This window comes from Ictalurus punctatus, chromosome 29 (genome assembly GCF_001660625.3).
Source record: "Ictalurus punctatus breed USDA103 chromosome 29, Coco_2.0, whole genome shotgun sequence".
Lineage (NCBI taxonomy): Eukaryota > Metazoa > Chordata > Actinopteri > Siluriformes > Ictaluridae > Ictalurus > Ictalurus punctatus.
The window spans coordinates 12647310-12670237 of record NC_030444.2 but is presented as its reverse complement, the minus strand read 5'-3'; the positions used below and the strand labels follow the sequence as shown (position 1 = coordinate 12670237).

At 41.4% G+C, this 22928-nt stretch overlaps 2 protein-coding genes across 3 annotated transcripts; one reads left to right on the top strand and one right to left on the bottom strand.

Annotated features, from left to right (window-relative positions):
- Positions 1–1489: 1489 nt before the first annotated feature.
- Positions 1490–17563, top strand: dctn1a (dynactin 1a). 2 transcript variants are annotated; one of them, XM_017461275.3, is made up of 29 exons: positions 1490–1647; positions 3735–3983; positions 4098–4179; positions 4763–4788; positions 5316–5333; positions 6130–6153; positions 6997–7161; positions 7464–7661; positions 7773–7977; positions 8229–8307; positions 8682–8841; positions 9130–9234; positions 10198–10389; positions 10477–10593; positions 10678–10830; positions 10980–11140; positions 11219–11387; positions 11549–11617; positions 11983–12195; positions 12287–12448; positions 12545–12676; positions 12787–12912; positions 13310–13452; positions 13574–13740; positions 13983–14113; positions 14389–14581; positions 14668–14741; positions 14846–14935; positions 15921–17563. In XM_017461275.3, the coding sequence occupies exons 2-29, from the start codon at positions 3759–3761 to the stop codon at positions 16056–16058; spliced, it is 3717 nt and encodes a 1238-aa protein (XP_017316764.1). In that variant the 5' UTR covers positions 1490–1647; positions 3735–3758; the 3' UTR covers positions 16059–17563. The 2 variants fall into 2 exon arrangements, with proteins under 2 accessions (XP_017316764.1, XP_017316765.1); XM_017461276.3 differs by lacking the exons at positions 5316–5333; positions 6130–6153.
- epdl1 (ependymin-like 1) lies at positions 17560–22665 on the bottom strand. Its single transcript, XM_017461284.1, has 6 exons — positions 22462–22665; positions 21454–21488; positions 20684–20818; positions 18458–18644; positions 17923–18010; positions 17560–17765 (listed from the first exon to the last, which is right to left on the bottom strand). The coding sequence occupies exons 1-6, from the start codon at positions 22535–22537 to the stop codon at positions 17648–17650; spliced, it is 639 nt and encodes a 212-aa protein (XP_017316773.1). The 5' UTR covers positions 22538–22665; the 3' UTR covers positions 17560–17647.
- Positions 22666–22928: the final 263 nt, after the last annotated feature.

Here is a 22928-nt window from a genome sequence, read left to right as displayed (position 1 = left end):
GCACCAGCAATGCCACCCCGCAGCCCATTTGTCCATTTGTTCATATCTCCTATAGTCAGAGAATTCCACCACTGTCCTTGGTCAAAACATGCATAGCATGAGTGAAACTACAAATCACTCTTGAATCCCTTTGCCTAAAGTTATGGCTCTGCTTTCCTGTGATTGCTTAGGCAACAGCTGTAGCAGGTCTGTGAATGAATGTCACCGAGTCTGGGTACTTTTACTTAAATATACTTTGTATATTTATTTTACTTTCTTAAAACTTATACAACGTGTGGCCTAATGGGAGTATCCTGACTTTCATGTGAAATATATTTACATACAGACTTTAAACTGTTTTTTTTTTCTTTTTTAAATTAACTAATTAATTTATTAATTAATAACTTTTTTTCACATTTAATAAGAATTAATGTGTAATTATTGTTAGGTAAATATTAGCTTTAAAAATTCTATAAAGACACGTACGTATTAACCGTGTTTTCTCGCTTAAGCTGATAAAAAGCTTTATATCATGAAATCTCAAACTATATTATACAACCAGCGGCCTGCGTAAGTAGCGCCCAGATTTGACACATAGAACGGTGCAAACGGTTTATTTCCGGCGCCGGCGTCTGTCGTAACCACAGGTACTCCAGAAACGTCAGCATCGCCGCCATGTTGGAGGGGGCAAACTCCCAAAAAGAGCTAATGGACTTCAATAATTGATACCAGAGATTTCTGCAGGACTCTTACTTAAATCCCATTTCCTCCTGCTCCCGTACACACTCTGCATTTCTTATTCTCTCTATTGATAATATTCAGCATTGCATTTGGACTTTAATAATAAAAAACACCTCTGAGTGGCTAAAGTTACTTGATCTATTTATTTAACGTACATATCACTGCTTTGCTGGCAGTCAACAATAATTAGGCTATTAATTGTCAAAATAATAAAATGCACATCTATTCATTCATTCAACTTCAGAAACAGTTTTAATCTGGTCAAGGGTCACGGTGGAACTGGAGCCTATCCCGGGAACACTGGGTGCGGGAATACACACCGGATGGGACAACAGTCCATCACAGGGCACCAAACACTAAATTATTCACACCGGGGGCAATTTAGCATAACTGATCCACCTACTTGCAAGTTTTAGAGAGGTGGGAGGAAACTGGAGAACCCAGAGAAACCTGAGCTCACAATCAAACCGAGGACTGTGGAGCTGTAAGGTGATAATGCCACCTCTGCCATATTAACTTTAGTTAACATTATGTCCCTTGAACAATTTATTTAGAAATGTATTATGTCTGTATCAAAGTACACTTTTTGAACTCAAATTGAATTTAAAATGAGTTGCAGCCGATTTCAAATGGGGCAGATTTCACTCGATTTACAATCGAAAAAAAGGACCTTTCCAATATGGCGGACGTGTTGCCGTACGCCCGTACCTAGCAACAATGGCGCCACCGCGTCCTGCACAATTCCCGCGCAACTTTGACACAGAGAATGACTCCTGCCTGTTTGTTTCCGGCGCCGGCGACTGTCGCACCTACCTGTGTTGGAGCTTTATAATTGTCCTGAACAAGCGAATGATTTGTCACTTTCAGCTGTTTAAACCAGAGCTGGACGCTTTCCTGGAGTAAACAGTTTATAAGAGTTATTATCAGGTAAAAAGTTTGAATGAACAGTTTTTTTTTTGGTGGACAAATCATTATTGTGCCTACGTCATCTACACTACAGTTAGCTGTTGTTTTCGTTAGCCAACATGCTAAGGGGCGTTTTCCGCTGAATTACAAAGCATATTTTTAATGACACTTATCAAAAATACAAGCAAATTGTTTAAAATGTTCGTTTAAAAAAGCTCTAGTGAATGTTGGGAAACTAGCTAGCTTGTGCTAGTCGGCTAGTTAGGAAGTTGACTAGCTTGCAGTGGTAACTGTGAACATTAGCAAGAATATAATTAGGGTTGTGAGTTAATAGCGTGAGTAATATATAACAACATTAAATAATTTATATGCATGATTAGTGTTGAATTCTCGATTCTGATTGGTCAGAATGTATAATTCATTCTCTATAACAGCAGCTCTGACAGTAGTTCCAGCTGCAGGGCAAATCACAGGTTTGGATTAATGCGCCTATTCATGACGTCACTAGCTGCGTTTCCATCCAAGGATTTATTTTATTTATTTTTTTTTAGATAGAGAGAGAACTTTATTCATCTCACAGAGAAATTCATCTATTACAGCAGCACAGAGTTAGTATACTACTATACTAAGAGTAGTTTAACATTATAAATGCAACAAAGTAAGAATAAATGTGTGTGTGCATACACAGAGGTAAAGTAATTATCATAAATAGTTATATTAGAGAGTGTGTGTGAGAGTGAGTGTGTGTGTGACAGAGAATGAGTGAGTGTGTGTGAGAGAGAGAATGAGAGTGTGAGGGAGAGAGAGAATGAGTGTGTGTGTGTGAGAGAGAGAGAGAAAGAGAGAGAGAGAGTGTGTGTGTGTGTGTGTGTGAGAAAGAGACAGAACTTCTTTATTAAATTTCTTGAATGCACACCTTGTGACCAATCAGAATCCAGTATTCAGAGAGCCCATGGTATAAATAAAGAAAACGAACACCTTCCAGCCAATCAGATTCCACTCTAGACGAGGTACCAACCCATCGCAGGGCACAGTCGCACACACGATACTTCGATCATGGAAATGATTATTCGCTACTTGCTCTATTTATTTATTTATTTATTTATTTATTTATTTATTTATTTATTTTCCTAGCAAACTGCTCTTTCATGTAATTTTCGCAAAGGAACTTGGTGTAACTCCATCAGCTTCTCCACAGAGTTGTAACTCCATCAGCTTCTACTGAACGTAGTTGCCGTTTACGTAACGTATTTATATTAATAATAACGTTTACAGGGCGCCTTTCTGAAGCCCGAGAGTTGCGAGTCCCTACGTCGTGAGACGAGCCCACCCCCTCCTCCCTGTTTGCTGAGCTCTTATTTAAAGACGAGGGAATTCCTCCCTTTCGTTATCGCATTTTATAAATCCGCACGGCGCTGTACAGATACACGGCAGGATGTCTGCGACGAGGAGGAGCTCGTGTACACCCAGGGTTAGTGAAAAGGGTATAGATGTTTGCTCTAGCTCGAATAGTTCTATACAAACTGATTACGATTTTAAGAGATCAGTGTTCTTTTTTTCTTCTTCTTCTATTTAATTGAAATTCTGTGCCACATTTTTTTGAAAAACTGCTCAGAGCTGTCTTTACCATCAAGCTTGAAGTCAACTCACCGCTTGGAGAGCATCGAGCTGTTCCGTCTCCTCCGGTACAATCCCTCGATAGCTAGAATCCGCTGCTTTCTCTCATCCTGCTTAAGGGGAACCGGGATCCGTTCGGTATTTCTGCGCTGAAAGGAGATCTTCCAAAGCGGTCGCCTCCGTCTACTGAGTCCCAGTCAGAGCGTTTAAAATCCGTGTTTGTTGTTTTGTTAGAAATGTTTGTCTTGTAGTTTTCACAGTGTAATGTTCGTGTGATCAGAGAGTGATATTTAAATAAATAAATAAATAAAATAAGCCCATCCTGGTCATGCGCTAATGGCATGTGATGTGCAGAAGCCTTTTAGCGCCGTAGGGACATACACATGTGCGATGTCGTTTTAATATTTTCTTCTCCGTATTACTAATAAAGGGCCTTTCATTGTGTCTGTCTCTCTCTCTCTCTCTCTCTCTCTCTCTCTCTCTCTCTCTAGCTGTCAAGTGGAGTGATAGCGAGGATGAGTGCGGATGGAGGGAAGCCGGTGAAGGTGGGCTCTCTGGTGGAGGTGATCGGTAAAGGGCAGCGCGGCACCGTGGCGTATGTCGGCGCGACGCTCTTCGCCTCAGGGAAATGGGTCGGAGTCATCCTGGACGAGCCAAAGGGCAAAAATGATGGCACTGTGCAGGGCAAGTCCTACTTCAACTGCAAGGAGAATCATGGGATATTCGTCCGCCAGTCCCAGGTCAGGACGCACGCACGGACATATTGAAATAATCGTTGGGTCTGAAACATCTCAAATAACTCGCACGCTCAGTGATTTTTATCGTGGTCTCTTTTCGTATCACCGTGCCATCAGATCCAGCCGATCGAAGACGGAGGAAGCTCGGCTACTTCGCCAGACACACCCGAGTCAGGCATCGCCAAAGTGCCTCGGAAAGGTACGAGCTCTGCTTCCGAGTCCTAACAGAAACCGGGCCGAACAGCGGCGCAAACAGAAACGTCGCTAAGTACCGGCGCAAACATCCGAATGAATGGAAATAGTGTCCGATGTTGGCATGAATAAAAATGGAGAAAAGGATTGGTACGAATAAAATAGACGCAACCGTTGGCATTGATAGAAACCGGGCCAAATATTGGCATGAACACAAAGAAGGATCAAACATTGGCATGGATTGTAATAGTGCCGGATATCAGCATAGAGAGAAAAAAGGAGAAAGTGCAGAATGAAAAATGATATCAAAAATAAATTCAGTACAGATGTGTATGAACAGAAATAGGGACAAATACTGAATTTAATCGAAATATGGCCCAAGTTCTGGTGTAAATAGGAGCAGTGCCAAATGTTGGCACAGAAGCTTTGTCATGTCGGCCTGTATATAGTTCTTAATGATATCGTTGTATTATAATACATTAGATTAGGTTCAATTGAAATAAACACTACAAAAGACACAATTACGGTATTATTGTATAATCAGAACGAATTATTCAATTTGTTTTTCTTTTCTTTTTTGTGTTTTGCAGAAACGCCTGGAAAAGGAACCAGACAGGTGCGTTCTTGTTTATTTCCTTGGACGGTAGGCGATTTATTTTATGAGCTTCATAGTGCTTTTTCACCGACACGCTGCCGTTAAATCTCAGTGCTGGTAAATGTGAAGTTTTTTTGAAGCCAGAGCTAGAACCTGAAGTTATAAGAGTATCTCTTCGTATGAAGAGTATAAGAGAGTTGCTTTTACAGTTCGAATCAAAGCGATTCTTTTGAACTACTCGCGCTGTAAGTGGTTTCGACTCTTTTGACTCACCATCCGGAGCTGCGTCTAGAAACGTTAATCGTGCGGCAGTTTGAACTCTTACAGTTGAGGATTTACAGGCGTGTGAAAAACGGTAAGTACACCCCGTGGAAAAGCAAACATTTGATCATGTTTGAAACGGTGCCTATTAATAAAGATGGTATACTTGAACAAAACCACAAGGAAAATGGGCTTTTTCAATCATTTATATCAATATGTGTTTTTAATCTCTTTTGTGTGTGTGTGTGTGTGTGTGTGTGTGTGTGTTTGCTAACACGATGTTAAAGACTCTAACTACAAAGAAGGTACAGCTGTTTAAGTGTTGTTATTTTTGTCCACTGGTTTTTGGTGTCATCTCACTTGGTTTAGTTCACCATGGAATGGATCCATGATCATGTGGTGTTATTATTTTTGTCCCCTCTTTTTTAAAGTTTATTTTTTTGGTCCCGTCACATTGGCTGTATGTTTACGATTCATCTGCCGGTTACATTCGGAGTCATGTTTTCATTACAGCAACGCACTCATCACCTTGTGGATCAGTGACATTTGGTCAGAAATCATTTGTCAGTGTGATGTTATGATGTTCCACTATAGCGTTTATAATAAGGAGATAATGTGATGTCGCAACAGGGCGAAATGCTAAACCTGAGCTGCATGTACTTCATGTCTGAGAATGAATAATGCTGTTGTTGCTCACTCCTGTGTATTTCTGCCTTTGAAATGCCTGGTCTATTTCTTTCCCTCCTTTTACCCCCTTCTCTCTTTCTCTTTTTGTGCTTTCATGCACACGGTCTCTCGCTTCTTACTTCCTTTTTTTTTTGCTTGCTTGAATTGTCTCACCTCATTTTCCTTTTTCTTTCACACGTTTGGTCTCTTGCCTGCTCTCTGTCCTTCATTTGTATTTTCTGTCTCTCTCTCATTTTTCTTTCTTGCTTTCTCACCCTGACTTGTCTTTCTTTACTTCTTTCTCTCTCCCGTTTGCTTGCTCTCTCTCTCTTTCTCTCTTTCTTTCTCTCTCTCTCTCTCTGTCTCTCTCTTTTTTTCCCCTGTGCTTTTTTCTCCCTTACCCGTATGTCGCCCCCCCGATGTCTTCTCCTCCAGGCCGCTGTGCGCCGTAGTACCAAGGTGAGCCTGAACACAACCAGCTAGGGACTCTGGGAAATGCAGTAATTCACAAACGCATGTCTTCCACTGCGGTCACTCTTAGAACAGTTTACACGCTTAAAGTATCCTTTCAGTCTAGATTTATGAACACTCCGAGTACACGAGCTAATATACGCCCTGTATTGATGTACAGTGGAATACTCCGGGACGACTCTCCTACTCCAGCTCCCTCCCCTCCCTCATAACGGTATGTCCTAAAGTCCCGAAACTCCCCTACGTCACCTAACGTGGTGGTACAGCCCAGTCCTGGCGGTGCTGCGGAAAGACTCTTCTGTAAATGTCCAGGAAATATATGATTCTGGAAAAATAAATAAATATATTTCATTTAATCCCAGCATTCCCTCCCATGACTGAGCTGTATGGTGCTTTTATATGGAGTTACCCTGAGCACGGTCGGTGACTCTTACTTCTCAGGGGAAGTCACATGGAACTGTTTTTTTGTTTTTTGGTATTGTTTGTTTGTTTGTTTTTGTTTGTTTGTTTTTAAAAATCTTTTGGCTGTTCTGGTGGCACTGTGGGTTTTCATTCCAGCCTGTAATCATCACAGAGGACAATCACACGGTCTCTTCTTGTGTACTGAGGCGAGGAATTGAAATAAAGCCTGTCTATATTTTGTAATGAACTAGCAAAAACAGCACGAATATGCTGTATATTTACCTCCTCTCTTTTTATTTCCCGTCTTTCCCCTCCTCTCTCTTCCCCCTTTTCTCCCTTCTTTTCTTATGTTTATTTCTGTTGTGTTTTTTTTTTTCTCTCTGTCCTTCTCTCCCTATGCTTCTTCCTTGTTATCTCTCTCCCCTACAGCCCAGCCGTCCCTCCAGCGCTGGCTCGGATCTCTCGGGATCAGTCTTGCTGGAGAACGAACCTGCCACTCCTTCCCAGAGTGCATTGGGGGCTCCCATGATGCCACAGCCCAGCAGGACCACTAGTGAGGCCCCCAGCAGCCCTGCTCCCTCTATCTCCAGCAAAGTGAGAATGGGTGGGGGGGGATAATGAAGAAATCTTTCCTATTCACTTCATACCATACATATTATAATAATTTTTCTTGTATACTAACAAAAATACACTTCAGATGTAACCACAAAACAAACGCAAGGCAGAGAAGCGGACACATGCTCACACAGAAAGTAGCTTTTTACGTTTCCTTTTCCATCTCATTCCTCTGTTTCTTTACTTTTAATCCTTAAGTGTCCTCTGTTAATCCCACGTCCTCTTCGTTTGTGAATTAATGTTGAACAGGTCGATCGGTTCTCTCTTCGCCTCTGTTTCAGGAGGAGGAGGCTCTGCGTGCTCAGGTGAAGGATCTCGAGGAGAAGCTGGAGACTCTCCGTATAAAGCGGACAGAGGACAAAGCCAAGCTGAAGGAACTCGAGAAGCACAAGATCCAGCTGGAGCAGCTGCAGGAGTGGAAGAGCAAAATGCAGGAGCAGCAGAATGAGCTGCAAAAACAACTCAAAGAGGCCAAGAAGGTAGGAAACCGGCTGGTTATTTAGATGTGAACCAAGTAAATTTAGTACAGCATAGCAACTTTATCATTGAGACATATTTCTGCATGCGTGTGTGTGTGTGTGTGTGTGCAGGAAGCGCGTGAGGCTCAGGAAGCTAAAGACCGCTACATGGAAGAGATGGCAGACACGGCAGACGCTATCGAGATGGCCACTCTGGATAAAGAAATGGCAGAGGAAAGGGTGGAGTCTCTGCAGCAAGAGGTGGAGAGTCTGAAGGAGAAAGTGGAGGAGTTGACCATGGACCTGGAGATCCTTAAACACGAGATTGAAGAGAAAGGTTGGAGACGCGCACGACGCTGTACACCATTAGCAGACTTCTACTACGAAAATAACTGATCTGTGTAACATTTGTATGGGATTATCGCGCGATAACCCATAACGGAAAACGCTGTAGGATGCCGATTATTTATTTTATTTATTTATTTATTTATTTATTTATTTTTTGGACAGTTCAGTTAATGATTCTTCTCAGGTTTGACTCTCTTGTTCTTGTTTGTTGATTTTTTTTTTTTTCCCCTCCATGTACAGGCTCAGACGGTGCAGCCTCGAGTTATCAGGTGAAACAGCTGGAGGAACAGAACGCACGACTGAAAGAGGCACTGGTCAGGTGAGCATTTCGCTACGATTTCCCCACTTCATTAGCATTTGCTTCAGCAGAGTTAAACGCATCGCGTTGAGATATCTATCTACTAACAAAGCTTTCACAAGAAAGCGAGACGTGGTCGGCATGGTATTCTGTAGACGGACATGGCTCAAAGCTCATCGTCCAATCAAATCTTTGTTTTTTGGTGGTTTTCTTTTTTTTTTTTTTTTTGCTCTGCTTATTGTAAATTCTGCTCTATGGATTCTTTCTCTTTTGCAACCAATTAAATATACATTCAAACTGGATTCCTGTTTTATTTCCTACAGCATCCCGTGTCCAGCATTTTTTTAAAAACAAACAAAGCTATTCTAACAGCTGCTTGTTGGCTTTGTACCCAGGATGCGTGACCTGTCATCATCTGAGAAGCAGGAGCACGTGAAGCTGCAGAAGCATATGGAGAAGAAGAACTCTGAGCTCGAGACTCTGAGAGTGCAGAAGGAGAAAATGCAAGAGGAGATGAAGCAGGCCGAGGCCACCATCGACGAGCTGAAAGAGCAGGTCTGAAAAAAGGACAAAAATCTTAGAATTGTAATGTCACGGTGCATTTTCCTACGTACGCACAGTATAGAGAGATGTGTTTTTATCTTATTTTACATCCTAATGATTTTGCAGTCATGTCTACAGATACCTTGCAACTTACTTTCAATATTTTCTCAGTGCTGGTATTTAAATATGGAACCCAGTTAAATTTACAGTGCAGGTTCAGTTATGCGGTTAGGAATTTGTTAATGAGCTCCCGGTTAACATATACATTGATAGTAAAAAAAGAGGTACGGGGTGTTCTAGGTGGATGCTGCGCTGGGAGCAGAAGAGATGGTTGAAACTCTGACCGAGAGAAATCTGGATCTGGAGGAGAAAGTGAGAGAGCTGAGAGAGACCGTCACCGATTTGGTAAGACACACGTAACATTTTGATATAATTTACTCTCCAGGTACCGAGGTATACAGGGAACTTAAATTCAAATAGAATCCGTGTGAAGGATAAAATACGCAATGCAAATTGAAATTGAACGCTAAAAAATAAGTTATGTCGTTTACAGTCCAAACCTACTGTATATGTTTGTATATTGACTGTAGTACTGATTTACTGAAAAAAATTGACTCAAAATAATATATGTTACCAGTCAAAAGTTTAAACACAGTTATTCTTTATTTTTAAATAAGATATTTTTTTCACCCCACATTTTATAATAATAATAATAATAATAATAATAGTCACCAAAAGTCTGGAATAAAACAAATGGAACTATGGGAATTATGTTGTGCTAAAATAAAAACGTAGACGCTTTTCCACCTAGAATTTCCAGAAATGTATCCTTGTCGTTTTCTCACCTGATTTCTTGAGGAATTTCCCTGAAATGCTTTTTAAACAGTCTTACAGGAGTTCCCACCTACGCTGGACACTTATCGGCTGCTTTTCGGAATATTTCGCTTCTAGTCGCTCGCCCGTTTAAAAATATAATATATTTTTTTTAAATTAAAATGTCAGTTTTAGTATAATGAAAGAAATGAATACGTCGGCACGATTATATTTTTGTCTACACCACCGATTTCAAACATTTAATCACACACCTTAAAGGTTTTTAAGGTCATGAGAAACATTTCTGTCAAGTGTTCCCAAACTTTTGACCGGTGGTGTACGTAACTGAATGGTCTGGTTTACGTAATATGCTGATATACTGAGCAAAACATAATGATAGACTCATAATATAATATAATATAATATAATATACACATATACATACAAAACTGCATAAACGCAGACAAAAGCTCATATAGAGAACTGAAATACTGGTCTAAAATGAAATGACAAGAAAAACATGTCCTCTACTCTGTTTTTATTCTGGTCCTGTAGGAAGCAATAAATGAGATGAACGATGAGCTGCAGGAGAACGCGCGAGAGACAGAGCTGGAACTGCGCGAGCAGCTGGACCTGGCGGGAGCTCGAGTCCGAGAGGCCAACAAGAGAGTGGAAGCGGCTCAGGAGACTGTGGCCGATTATCAACAGACCATCAGCAAATACCGGGAGCTCACCACTCACCTACAGGTCAGACATGGCGGCGTCGCATAGAATCGATAGATATACCGGCCTGTAATTTCCTACCCTTAGCCATTTTCTCCTCTCGAAAAACAGGAAGTGAACCGAGAGCTGACCAATCAGCAGAGCGCCACAGCCGAGCAGCTCCAGCAGCCTCCTGCCGAGCTTTTCGACTTCAAAATCAAATTCGCGGAGACCAAAGCTTACGCCAAGGTACTGCTTCCTCTCTGGATCCAGCTCTGATTTGATACATTATACATATACACTGTCCATCTTTCATGATGTTTTTGTTTGAAGGCCATTGAGATGGAGCTGCGTAAGATGGAGGTGCAGCAGGCCAACAGGCAAGTGTCACTGCTCACTTCGTTCATGCCCGACTCCTTCCTGAGGCACGGAGGAGATCACGACTGCATCCTGGTGCTACTACTCATCCCCAGACTCATCTGTAAGGTACTACAGCAGTGTTAGGAGGCTTAATGAGTACGGATAATCACCAGGAATGCTCGAGAATTACGCGCAGGATTGTTCTCACCATTCGTTGGCGCGAACCCCGGATCCGAAGATTAATACCGATGATTATTTTCTCTGTGCTTCTGCAGGCAGAGTTGATCAGTAAACAAGCCCAGGAGAAGTTTGATCTAAACGAGAACGTTACAGAGCGCAGTGGGCTGCGTGGATCCGCGGGGGAGCAGCTGAGCTTTGCTTCAGGACTTGTGTATTCCCTCACAATGCTACAGGCCACCCTGCGCAAATACGAGCAGTACGTATTACCGACACGCGAACGTGGATTACACACCTCGGGGGGGAAAAAAACATAACGTTTCTCTTCTGCTCTCAGGGCACTAAACCAGTGCAGTGTGGATGTGTTTAAGCGGATGGGGACGCTGCACTCTGAGATGAGCGTACACGAGCGTTCTCTTGACTTCCTCATTGAGCTGCTGCATAAAGATCAACTAGATGAGACGGTGCAAGTGGAGCCTCTCACCAAGGCCATCAAATTCTACCAGGTACGTACGTACGTACCATTCTCTGCTCATTAATACTAGATATTGGATACACACAGGGGAGTTTTAAAAAAAATGATGTATTTTAAAAGCTGTGAGTACACATGCACACGGATACCCTATCACACATTGAGTTGGATCTTTCATGCATTTTCCTGTTCTAGCAACTGTACAGCATCCACCTGGCTGACCAGACTGAAGACTGCACCGTGCAGCTGGCAGACCACATCAAGGTATGCAACGAGTGACTGTAACTAAACTTTCAGCAACACATATACAACACCTGTAACGACACCTTCAGCAACACCTGTAAAGAAGGTAAAACACCGGTACACCAGATGAAACACCTTCAGCAACACCTGTATAACACCTGTATAGCACCTGAGAGATGCCTTTCCGATACCTGTACACATGATAAGCTGTCTTTAGTAACACCTGTATGACATCTTCATGAACACCTGTGCACCACTTTTAATGATACATTCACCGACACTGTACACCAGATAAAAGCCAGCTTTAGCACGACTTGTCCAGCCCCATAAAGATGGCTGTTCTTGCTGTGCAATTTTAATAACTGTTTCTGTCTCTCTCCCGTCAGTTTATCCAGAGTGCCCTGGACTGTATGGGGGCAGAGCTGGGGCGCCTGCGTTCCTTCCTGCAACCTGGGCAGGAAGGGGTGGAGCTTACGTTGCTTCTGAAGGACCTGGACACTTCCTGTGGAGACATTCGTCAGTTCTGTAAGAAAATCCGCAGGAGGATGCCTGGGACTGATGCTCCTGGGATACCTGCCGCACTCTCTTACCCTCCTCAGGTGAGAGCATATGTGTGTGTTCCATCCATATGTATGTGCCTTTTTACACGTGTCGGTGTGTGTTTATATTCATATTCGTGTGTGTGAGTAGGTGGGTGAGGCGCTGGTGGAAAGCAGGAAGCAGCTGAGTTGTGTAGTCGCTGTGCTCCAGGAGACCGCAGCAGCAGGAGCTCAACTCATCGCTACCCTGTCGGAGCAGGAGGGGCTCAGCGCGCCCACACTCGAGGATGGAGTCTTTAAAGCGGTGGAGCGGGTAAAAACACACTTTCCTTAATGCGACACTGAGCTGCGGTGTGGAAATGAACAGAGGTGTTTGTGTATTTCGATAACAAAGTGTGTGTGTACATAGATTTACGGTTCTCTTGATCAAAACCCACGTGAGTGCCTGCGCCAATCATGCAGCGCTGTCATAGCAACCATGAACAAGATGGCCACCGCCATGCAAGAGGGAGAGTATGATTCTGAGAAACCGCAACGTGTGGTGAGATTCACAGACGCACACAAGAGATGCACACCTTTCTGGCCACAATTTTCAGAATCTTAAAATAAGTACTACAGATACACTATAAATTGTGTGTGTGTGTGTTACAGCCTCCCCCTGTGGAGGTGCGTTCTGCTGCTCTGAGAGCTGAGATCACCGATGCAGAAGGACTCGGCCTCAAACTGGAGGACAGAGAGACGGTCATCAAGGAACTTAAGAAGTCCCTCAAGATCAAGGTGAGACACAAAACCCTGAGCCAAGTAACGACCGTGCCATAAGTCACGTTACTAGTTTAAAGTAACTCGCAGCTTGTTCTATTTGTATGTAACGATGTAAGATTTTCTGTACAGAATAATACGTTTTACAAAAAAGTCATTAGGCGACAAAAAAGAAAAACGTTCTACGACGATGTGATATTTCTGTTAGATCTTACAATCCTAACTTTTTCCAGTGAGATTTTCGGCTCGTGTTTTCAGAATCTAAAAAAAAAAAAGGCGAAAACCTGCCGCGCCTTTTCTGCAGCAGCTCTCGAAATCCTGACCTTTTAATTTCTTACCTTCCTTTTACTCTCTTCTCATCATCGCCCCTTCCTCTCTCTCCGTCTCTCTCTCTCTGTCTCTCTCTCTCTCTCAGGGGGAGGAGTTAAGTGAGGCGAACGTGCGTCTAAGTTTGCTGGAGAAGAAGTTGGACACGTCTACTAAAGATGCAGACGAACGAGTGGAGAAGATCCAGACCAAACTGGACGAGACAAACGCGCTGCTGAAGAAAAAGGAGAAGTGCGTTATGTGTCTGTCTGTGTGTGTGTGTGTCTTTTAAGAAACATTCTCTTTGTTTTCATCTGTTATTTGTTATTATTATGAGTTATTTGTGTGTGTGTGTGTGTGTGTGTGTGGACAGGGAGTTTGAGGAGACCATGGATGCACTGCAGGCTGATATTGACCAGCTGGAGGCAGAGAAAGCAGAGCTTAAACAGAGACTCAACAGCCAATCACGCATGACTATCGAAGGGCTGCGTGGAACACCAGCATCCGGCATCGCGTCTATCGTCACAGGAGGCGCTACAGGTGATGCACACTCTCGGTTAGGATAGACGAACTACATCTAAAAACCCCAATTATTTCACCTCCTGTACTTCAAAAGAGTAGCACCAGTGTGTTTCCAGTGTTAGTAACTGGTAAAGCTTTGCTGAGGCTGCTCTGACTAGCCACTGACTCACACTGATCACATCCTGTAGGCTTAACTATTGTTTGATCGTTGAATGTACTGGATATGCGGTGTGTGTGTGTGTGTGTGTGTGTGGTCACAGGAGGTGTGGTCTCTGGTATAGCGAATGTATCAGGTACTGTGCAGGTGGTGGATTCACCTCTTCTGAAGCAGCAAATGGATGTTCAGAGGTTCGCAATCAAACACCTGAAGAACGAAAACTACAGACTCAAGGTGACTAACACACGATAGAAGATTCACGGAATCTTTCGATAAAATATATTGTTCAAGGAGTCATATCAAATTGTCACGTCTTAGAATTGTCATAGAATCATAGAACCTTAGATCATATATGAATCGGAAGGATAGTAAATGAGTCATCTTGCAAGAATCAATCGAAGGACCTCGAGTCACCCTGGAATCAAGGATTCTTGAATGAACAGTTATAGACTCGTTTAATGGTTATCAAAGAATCATAGAATCGGCACAATAACCTCCTTTGACCCCAGGCAGAGAAGATGAAGGCGCAGCTGGCGTCCCTTCCTCCTCTAAGCGTGCCCAACATGGCCGGTGCGATGAAGGACGGCTCGCTGAGCGACGGCGTTTCCGGGACGCTGTACCGGAAAACGGACCTCCTGCTGAGCAACCTGCTTAAGATGAGCGCCGGCGTGAAAGTAGTGGACATCACAGGAAAAACACCCGGTGTGTGTGTGTGTGAGTGAGTGAGAGAGAGAGAGACTACATTATGTGTGTGAACACTAACTGTGCATTTCTGTCTCATTCTGCAGTAAGTGCCAGCGCTCAGCTGCTAGAGCAAACGGCTAGACTGCAGTCTCTGAGTGACGCTCTAGACAAACTAAAGGTCAGAAGCATAAACAGACACTTGGGAATAACGCAGTTCGTTTGCATATACCATTTTCTTTATATTTATATTAACTTTTTTCGTCGTTTCTCTCACTATCTCAGAACGAAGTATCCGAGCACGTCGTAAACCAACAGCTGGGAGCTCGAGTTCGCACCGATTTTGCCACGTTCCCGTCATCGACCTTCATCAAGGTGAAGACCAGACACACTTCCTTCTCGTTACGAGAGCTTAAGGCTTTAGCATGGCTATGTTATAGTCCAGTCGTACGGGATTAATACAACACAAATGAGTTTTCCTGAAGGATACAAGCAGCGTTCACATAGAGCTCAAAGAGTTGGGGGACTGACGTAAAGAAAGGCCCGCAGATTAAGATAGTGAGGGAATGAGTAGGCGGGGCCTACAGTGTGCATCTGCACCCCATGTTGGAGTTTAAATCGAGGCTGCTGATTGGTTCTGCGGCATCACCAGATTTTTTGTCAATGCCGGAATTACCGCAATTACTAGATGACAACCAGGACATTCAACTCCGAGCCGTTCGGGTCCTCGGACTCGGAATTAAACGAACGAGTCCGAGCCCGACGATGTTGTCGACTGCGAAATGCCACGAGACTGTATCGTACGTCGTTCGTTTATTTTCAGATGAATCTTGCATTATTAATATATATAAATAACAGTCAATTATACAAAGTACTACACAGAAATACTTAACTACATTCGAGTGTTTCCACATGATGTTGCAGCGTTCAGGTGGTACAAGTCGGAGTTCTCCAAAAATTCCTAGTGTACAAGCGGTAATTACAAGTTCTACGAGGACATGGACGCTTTTTACAAGTCGGAATCGACATGGCGTGAACGCAGCGTATTTCAAAAGGGGGGAAATAAATCCTAGTTTCAGTTAACGTCTTTGACGGATTATTTTACGAAAACCAAAAATGGGTTTTTAAACCGTATTTTTAAGCATCGTTTATATATGAAGACGTAAAGAAATAACATTAAGGCGTCCAGTTTTTTCAAATGTCATGAAGGAGAAAATGTACACTAAAAACAGATAGCAGCCAAAGATATACATAATACAAATCAAACTCATCTACGTCAGTTAAGCCAGGCATGTTGGTGTTTGTGATTTTTATATTAGACTTTTCTATTTTATTTTATGTCTGACTCTCTGTCTTCCAGGCGGAGGGGGAGAAGAGGTGTGGCACCGTACTGGTAGGTAAAGTGATGATCCCGTGTGCTCGCGGTAAAGAACAAGCCCACTCTCTCTTCCTGTCACGGCACCAGCTTCAGCGTGTGCACCACCTCCTCATGACCTAAAACACTTCATTTCATTGGACCACCTCAATCAGGAAAAGACTCCTCCACCACCAATCAGAGACACCCTTTCACAGCACTTCCTGTTTTCTCTCAGGAACTTCAATCCAGGCTTTCAGATTTCTTTTCCAAACCAAAGAGAATCACCTCTGTTCAGTAGCTTCAGGTTATTCACGGTGAAAGGACATTCAGGCTCTTCTTGTAGAAACTTGTTTTTGTACTTGATCATTATAATTTTGGAGAGAAAAAAATCTCACACTGAAGGATTTGTACCTCCAAAATTAAATGGGTGGGGGGAAAAAATCTGAATGGTTAAAACACTACCACTAAAAACGATTGCTCCTGCTCCTGATGACTTTGCCGTTTAGGACGTCATTCTCTTGAATATGAAGTGTTTAGAGAATCTTATGCAATTTTTAAGGTGCGTAGCAAATGGAACAGTACGGTTTAAATTTTAGCAAAAAAAAAAAAAAATAGTTAAAGCTATATCGGGGGAAAAAATAGATCGTAGTTCTTTCGTGTTTGTAATTCTGAAAGCTAGTTCCATGAAAACAAAGTATTTACAGATTTATGCAAAAAATTTTTGTCTGTGTTGGAAGCGGTTATTCTAAATATCACTCCTTTTATAAAAGCTTGCTCACTTTAGAATAGTATTAACAAGGGATGCACAATTTTTTTTTTTCTTTCTTATCTGACATGATCTTAATATCCGAGTTGAGTGCTATTCGGATACTGTTTCCCCCCGCTTTTAATTATTACAAACAAACTGCTTGCTGTTATTCTATTTCAGCTCATTAAATAAATAACTAAACTGAAAAGAAAAAAAAAATGCTGCCGTTTATCTAAGGCCGATACTCTGGAGCATATCGGTGCATCCCTTGTGTTCGTGCACATTAACGTTCCCCTTTGGATACTAAACACCTAGTTAAAATGACGACGACGACGATGATTAAATAGTAAATAATCCGTTCGTTCGCATTTCTCTTTAACACACGGAAAGGACCAAATCGATACCAGGCACACATCTCTGCCTTTTCAAAATCCCCGCTCATGATTTATAACGAGCAGGAAATCTGCCTGTTTAAGAATCTGCCAAATCAGTACGGGTTGTAACGAATCCCGCTCTCCCACTTTAACATGCGCTAAAATGTTCTTGTCATTATTATTGTTATATTTAAGTGTCTTTTGCTGGTATAGAAGGAAACGTGTTCACATCCTTTCACTAATATTACATCATTTCATTTCTGGCTAACCTCAATCCATGTAATGCGATAGATATTTAATGATTTTTGCATTGAATAAAAGTGAAAAAGAAAAAGAATTTCTCAAGTATTTCCATTGATATCCGACGTAGAAATATAGGAAATTCTTTTATAAAAGGGTTCACGAACTTTCAAGCACCACTGTGAATTCATTCTACAAAATCATTCAGGTGTTAATGGAACCATTTGACTAAAAAAAATTTTTTTTTTAATGAATAAATAAATGCAACAAGCACATTGCATACATTTAAATGTTTGCCAAACTCTTTATTTAAATTCATTAATATTCAGTGATGTAACATGTGGGTGATATGAAGCAGTAGTATTGACTCAGACGAAAGCACTGAAGAAATCTCCTTTCTCTCCTGTTTCCAGTGTAGTATTCTTGCAGAACGGTGGAGGAATGAACACAGACGGGTCCTTAATCCCACGAATGATGTTAAAAAAGCTGAAACAGTCAGATAAGACAGGATTTGTGTCGCCTGATACCCAATGGAACCGATTAACGCAAGGAAAGTTCAGTGTATGGATGTTACCATATCAAGCAAAGCCTGACTTTTTAAGTATTCATGTGCACTTTCTCTCTCTCGCTCTCACACACTTACTTGGTCACAACCCAGCCGGTCTTTGGCCTGTTGAAAAGGACACTGACAGGAAGGCAACCAAACTCGGTGAACGTCAGGAAGTACTGGCCTGGGGGAGAGAAAAGAAACACCCGCTGTTAGTGAATAGCATCAGCACGAAGTAAAATAACAATTTCAAATAGTAACTAAGTCTCTATTTACATAATATAGTCAACATGTTTATACTACCTCGTATTTAGTAGAGTATTACAATGTACTAACAACTGAAATGTCACCGTCGAAGCCAAAATGGCCACGCTAAATTTCTCACTCGGTGCTTTGGACATTTTTGAAAAACTTTCAACGCAGTGGTCAGTCATGACTGCACATCTGTTTTCAGATCATATACAGTAGAAAATAATGAATTGTAATGTAAAATAAATGACATTTTACTAACTTTCAAACTCTTTAATGAGGTTAAAAACTCACTATCGTTTTATTTTAATTAGTTAATTAGCTTGTTTGTTTGTTTATTTATTTAATGGGGGCCAGTGAAGGTTTCTTTTGGTGTGTGTACTTTTTTCCTCGGGTGTCTCTCCAGTCCACGAGTTGACGAGCAGTCCTTCTCCAGGTGCAGAGAGACTCCCTAGCACGACCTGCGCAAGAAGAGTAGCATTGCAGGGGATCTTCATCGGGTGGAACTGGGACGTCAGCTCCTGCTTTTGGCACGTCTTGTTTTTGGGGTTGATCAGGTACATTACATGCTGATGAGAGAGTGAACAAGGTAAACCATCAGCCTGAGTGGGAACTGTTTCTCGGTCTTGCTTACTGCTTCAAGTGTTTCAAACGTTTCCTGAATAAACGTACAACCTTTACGCTGGTAAAATGAGTGCGTTTTAGCCAGCGGTGGAAAATAATGAACTCTTGAGTATGTGGTTCACTGTAACAGTACTTTTTCAGTATAATTAAATCATATCACTTTTACGATTTTTTTTTTTTATATATATATATATAACAAACTATTCAACTTCGACATTTATTTTTAATCACCATTACAAAAATAATATTCCATTTAATCTTGGAACACTGGCTTTTCATCAGTTTTGAATCTCTACAATTCAGGTGCAAAATGCTTTAGCGGGCAGCCGCACTGTCCGAGACAGTGAATACAGATGAGAATCCCAGGCCCAACTTCTCAGCTATCTTCACTTTTAAACTCTCCAGTAGAAACAGCAAATTATGCGAGTTAAATCCAATGGACACATCAGTGTTTTACGACTCGACGTCCAACCTGCAGAAACGTCCAGGTAAGCCATCAAGCCGAGTTGTCTAGGCTAGTTATCCCGATCTTTTGATATTTTACTATATGAAAGCTCTGTTTTAAACTTAAGATGTCATTCCAACGTTTATACAGTAGATTGTATGAGGCCATCTACTGTATCTTTCCTAGATAGCAAATAAACATGAGTTAATGAACCTAGCAAGCTACTTAAACCCTGACAGCATTTGGCTAAGTTAGCTAGCCAGCTGATGTCACCTTTCTTTATATACTATAGATAATGGAGGTGGGGTTCAGTTTAGCGTAGCCCACTTGACTAGCTAATATAGTTGTTCAGAAACAATTGTGCGCTCCTCATTTCCAGATCAGGTGTGTTAATAGATAAATTTAACAGGATCCAGGTTGTTCAGAGAGGAAGTGAGACGACCCATGTGACCATTTGAGAAATCATGTTCCTCATTGTAGGGTTTTCCCACTCAATTACATTCTTTAAAATTAACATGGTGCATAACATGAGGATGTGTGTTTGTTCCTTAATCTAGTTATAGTGTGTTAGTGACCTTTAATATGTTTAAATAGGTTAGCATGTTAGTGGCTTAACACCCTTCCTGAGGGTAAAATGAGTGTGGTGATTGTAGGAGTCCCCAGTATACTTTATTTTTTATAAGAGTAGGTAAATTTCCCTTACTGGGATATTAGCCAGTTATTTTGGCTAGTTCATAGACAACTATTTGATTAATGCTAGCTAGTTCATTTTATTAGCCAGCTAAGACATGTTGAACAGTCAGGTAATGGATGACATGTGACATTGTTGATGTGGTGTTGATTTAAGTTACGGTAACAGTATCCATGACCTCAGCGGTCACCATTTGAAGGAGGGGTGGTGTGGTTGTTGGTGTTGAGGGATATAATTAGTGTTAACGTAATATGCTACATGGACCACTTGGCATTATTCTGACATGCTAACCGGTACTCATTTGTCGTCTTGCAACGTAAGCCCCACTTTCTAATTGTGTGTAAAGTATTTCTTTGGGATTGAACCATGTCATTATACTCCTACTAATTGTCAGATAAGTTCGTATTAGTTTTAACAGAATCCAGACTGCCCTGCTGAAACAAACAAAAAAAACGATAGAAACCATCACAGAAATTCTAATGCAAATACCATTACAAACGATCAGTCCTTTGTTAAAACCATTACCATTACTCGTGCTTAATGGTATCCACTAGACATAACATACCACCAATAGAACGCAACAAACTGCCAATAAAGACCCACAGGAACATTACAGTTTCCATTAAAACCATTAAAAATTCAGTGAAAGTTTCTATTGTGTTGTTTTTTTTCCCCCAGCAGGGTGTTCAGAGAGGAAGTGAGATGACCCATGGAGCCATTTAGGAAATTATGTTCCTCATTGTTTTTCTCCCTCATTTACATCTTCAATTTGAGAACTAACACAATACAAAATATGAGGTTGTGTGTTTGTTCCTCAATTTGGTTTGGTTTGGAGGGGGGTGGGTTACCTCTTGATAGAGTAGCAGAACATCCGTAATAAACGTTTCATTATCATGGCGGACAACCTCGCGAAGGCGGATGCGCCGGAGAATAGAGTCGTAGGCGTACTTCCCGTATGCGCTGTAACCGCCATTTTGAGTTACCTGAGAAGGAGAAAAAGAGATGGTGATGCAGTGTAGGAAATATGAGTAGTGAATAAAAATGTTCAATCAATCAAATAAAATGGCACTCATGAATGAAAGTAGACTATAAGAGACATACTGTAGATGTAAATATCGGGAAATAAATTCTGAAATCCTAAACTCTCATCTCATATCCATCTTTTGAGCTGTATATCCGTACTATACATCATCGCAACGGTAGTCTCTGTACTATGTACTGTGCTAAATAAATAGCCCATGTGTGAATGAGTGCGTGGGTGTGTAAGCGATAACTTGACAGAGCATCACTGTATCATTAAACAGTGAAATTTCTGACAGATCTGAAGTTGTGACACATTTCGTACGTTTCTCTGTGCAGAGGAGTTAACATTCGACACCAGCCATTTTAGTCATGAGTCGTCTTTTCTCATAATTTAACAAGGTCGGTGTTCCTGACACATTTGTCTCATTTCTACAGTGATTTTACATTTTCTTTATTAAAGACACACATTTACTATACTATACATGCTAGCTGGCAAAAGCATTAACCTCAATTCTCAACTAGTTTCCCAGTTGCTTAGCAACAGCAGTCACACCCCTTTTGATTTAAAACTGAATGAAAAGCGTTCAGCACTTACCATAGTGAGGCTTCCCTCAAGGAGAGGAGGACTTCCTGTAAATATATAAAGGCAGACGTTTTTTTATTTATTTACATCCAAATGTACTGCATTGTGTGTCATGTGTCGTCCACTTTGACGAATTACTGACTGCGATTAGCTAAAGTAAAGGCAAAGGCATGCACCGATATTAAATTAGTCATGATATAGAATTTTTTTTCCTTACAATATCAGCACATTAATCATCAAATTTCTAAAACAAGTGAAAAAGTGAAAAAAAAAAAAAAAGCAAAAATGTATTTATGCATACAATGCTCCTTCTGATTTGTTCAACATAAAATCTTATCATTAATACTATCCCAAAGCACTACCTACCGAACCAAGACTATTAAAATTTGGGAAAAGACTCGGTGGCATCTTTCTAATGCAATCATTTTACCAGTCAAACTACAGTTTAGTAAACCTGTGCCCTCAGTTTCCTGTTCTTGGCTTAAGAGCATGCGTTCTGAGATGCTGTTCTGCTCACCACGGTTGTAAAGAGTGGTTGTTTGAGTTACCATAACCTTCCTGTCAGCTCGAAATAGTTTGGTGTTCTCTCCCGATCTCGGTCCTCGTCGAGGTGTTTCTGCCCCTCAGAACTGCCGTTCGTAGGGTTTTTTTTTTTTTTTTTTTTTTTTTTTTAAAGATGTTTTTTGTTTTATGTGCCATTCTGCATAAACTCTAACGACTGTCATGTGTGAAAAGCAGCATTTTCGTAAATACTCAAACCACCCCGTGGACGATGAGAGTATTACATAGTTGACTGGAACGGTGGAAACATGGGAGCCAACAATGTGTCTTTGCGTAAGAAATAATAACCTATTCGAATCAGTGCATCAATATGAAACTTAATGATAATTAATGGGTTAGTTCACAAACACACACAACTAAGTTTTATTTTACAGAATAACAATGATTTTTTTTTTCCCTCTAAAACACTCTCTAGTACTCAGACGCCGAAGTTGATCTTGATTTGAGTCCAATACTTACTGCACGGACGAGGTTTCTGTGCCAAGCATCCTCCTGCCACAAACACCAGCAGAGCGCAACACAACCAGAGCTGCATGTCTTTTCACTTCAGTGTTCTCACTTGTGTGAATTATGCTCCCTCCTCCTACATATAACCTCAGTATAGCCTGTAAACAAACTCTCACTTCCTGCTTTTCAGTGTGGGTAAAAGGTTTGCAATCTACTGTGTCATGCTTACACAGGTCCCATGATTTATTAACAACAAAAATGACGTTGCCGTCACCTGATCTGGGCATGTGCCTCGGAGAGTCAGTGAGTCAGTTACGGGATATGTGTCGAACAACCTAGTCTTAGAATTTAGTACACCTGAATAAACATCTTTATAAATGATACATGCACTTAAATTAACTGCAGAACAATTTAACATCGTGGATTCCCACCAAATAAACAACATAAACATAACACTTTACTGTTTTTTCCCTCTCTCT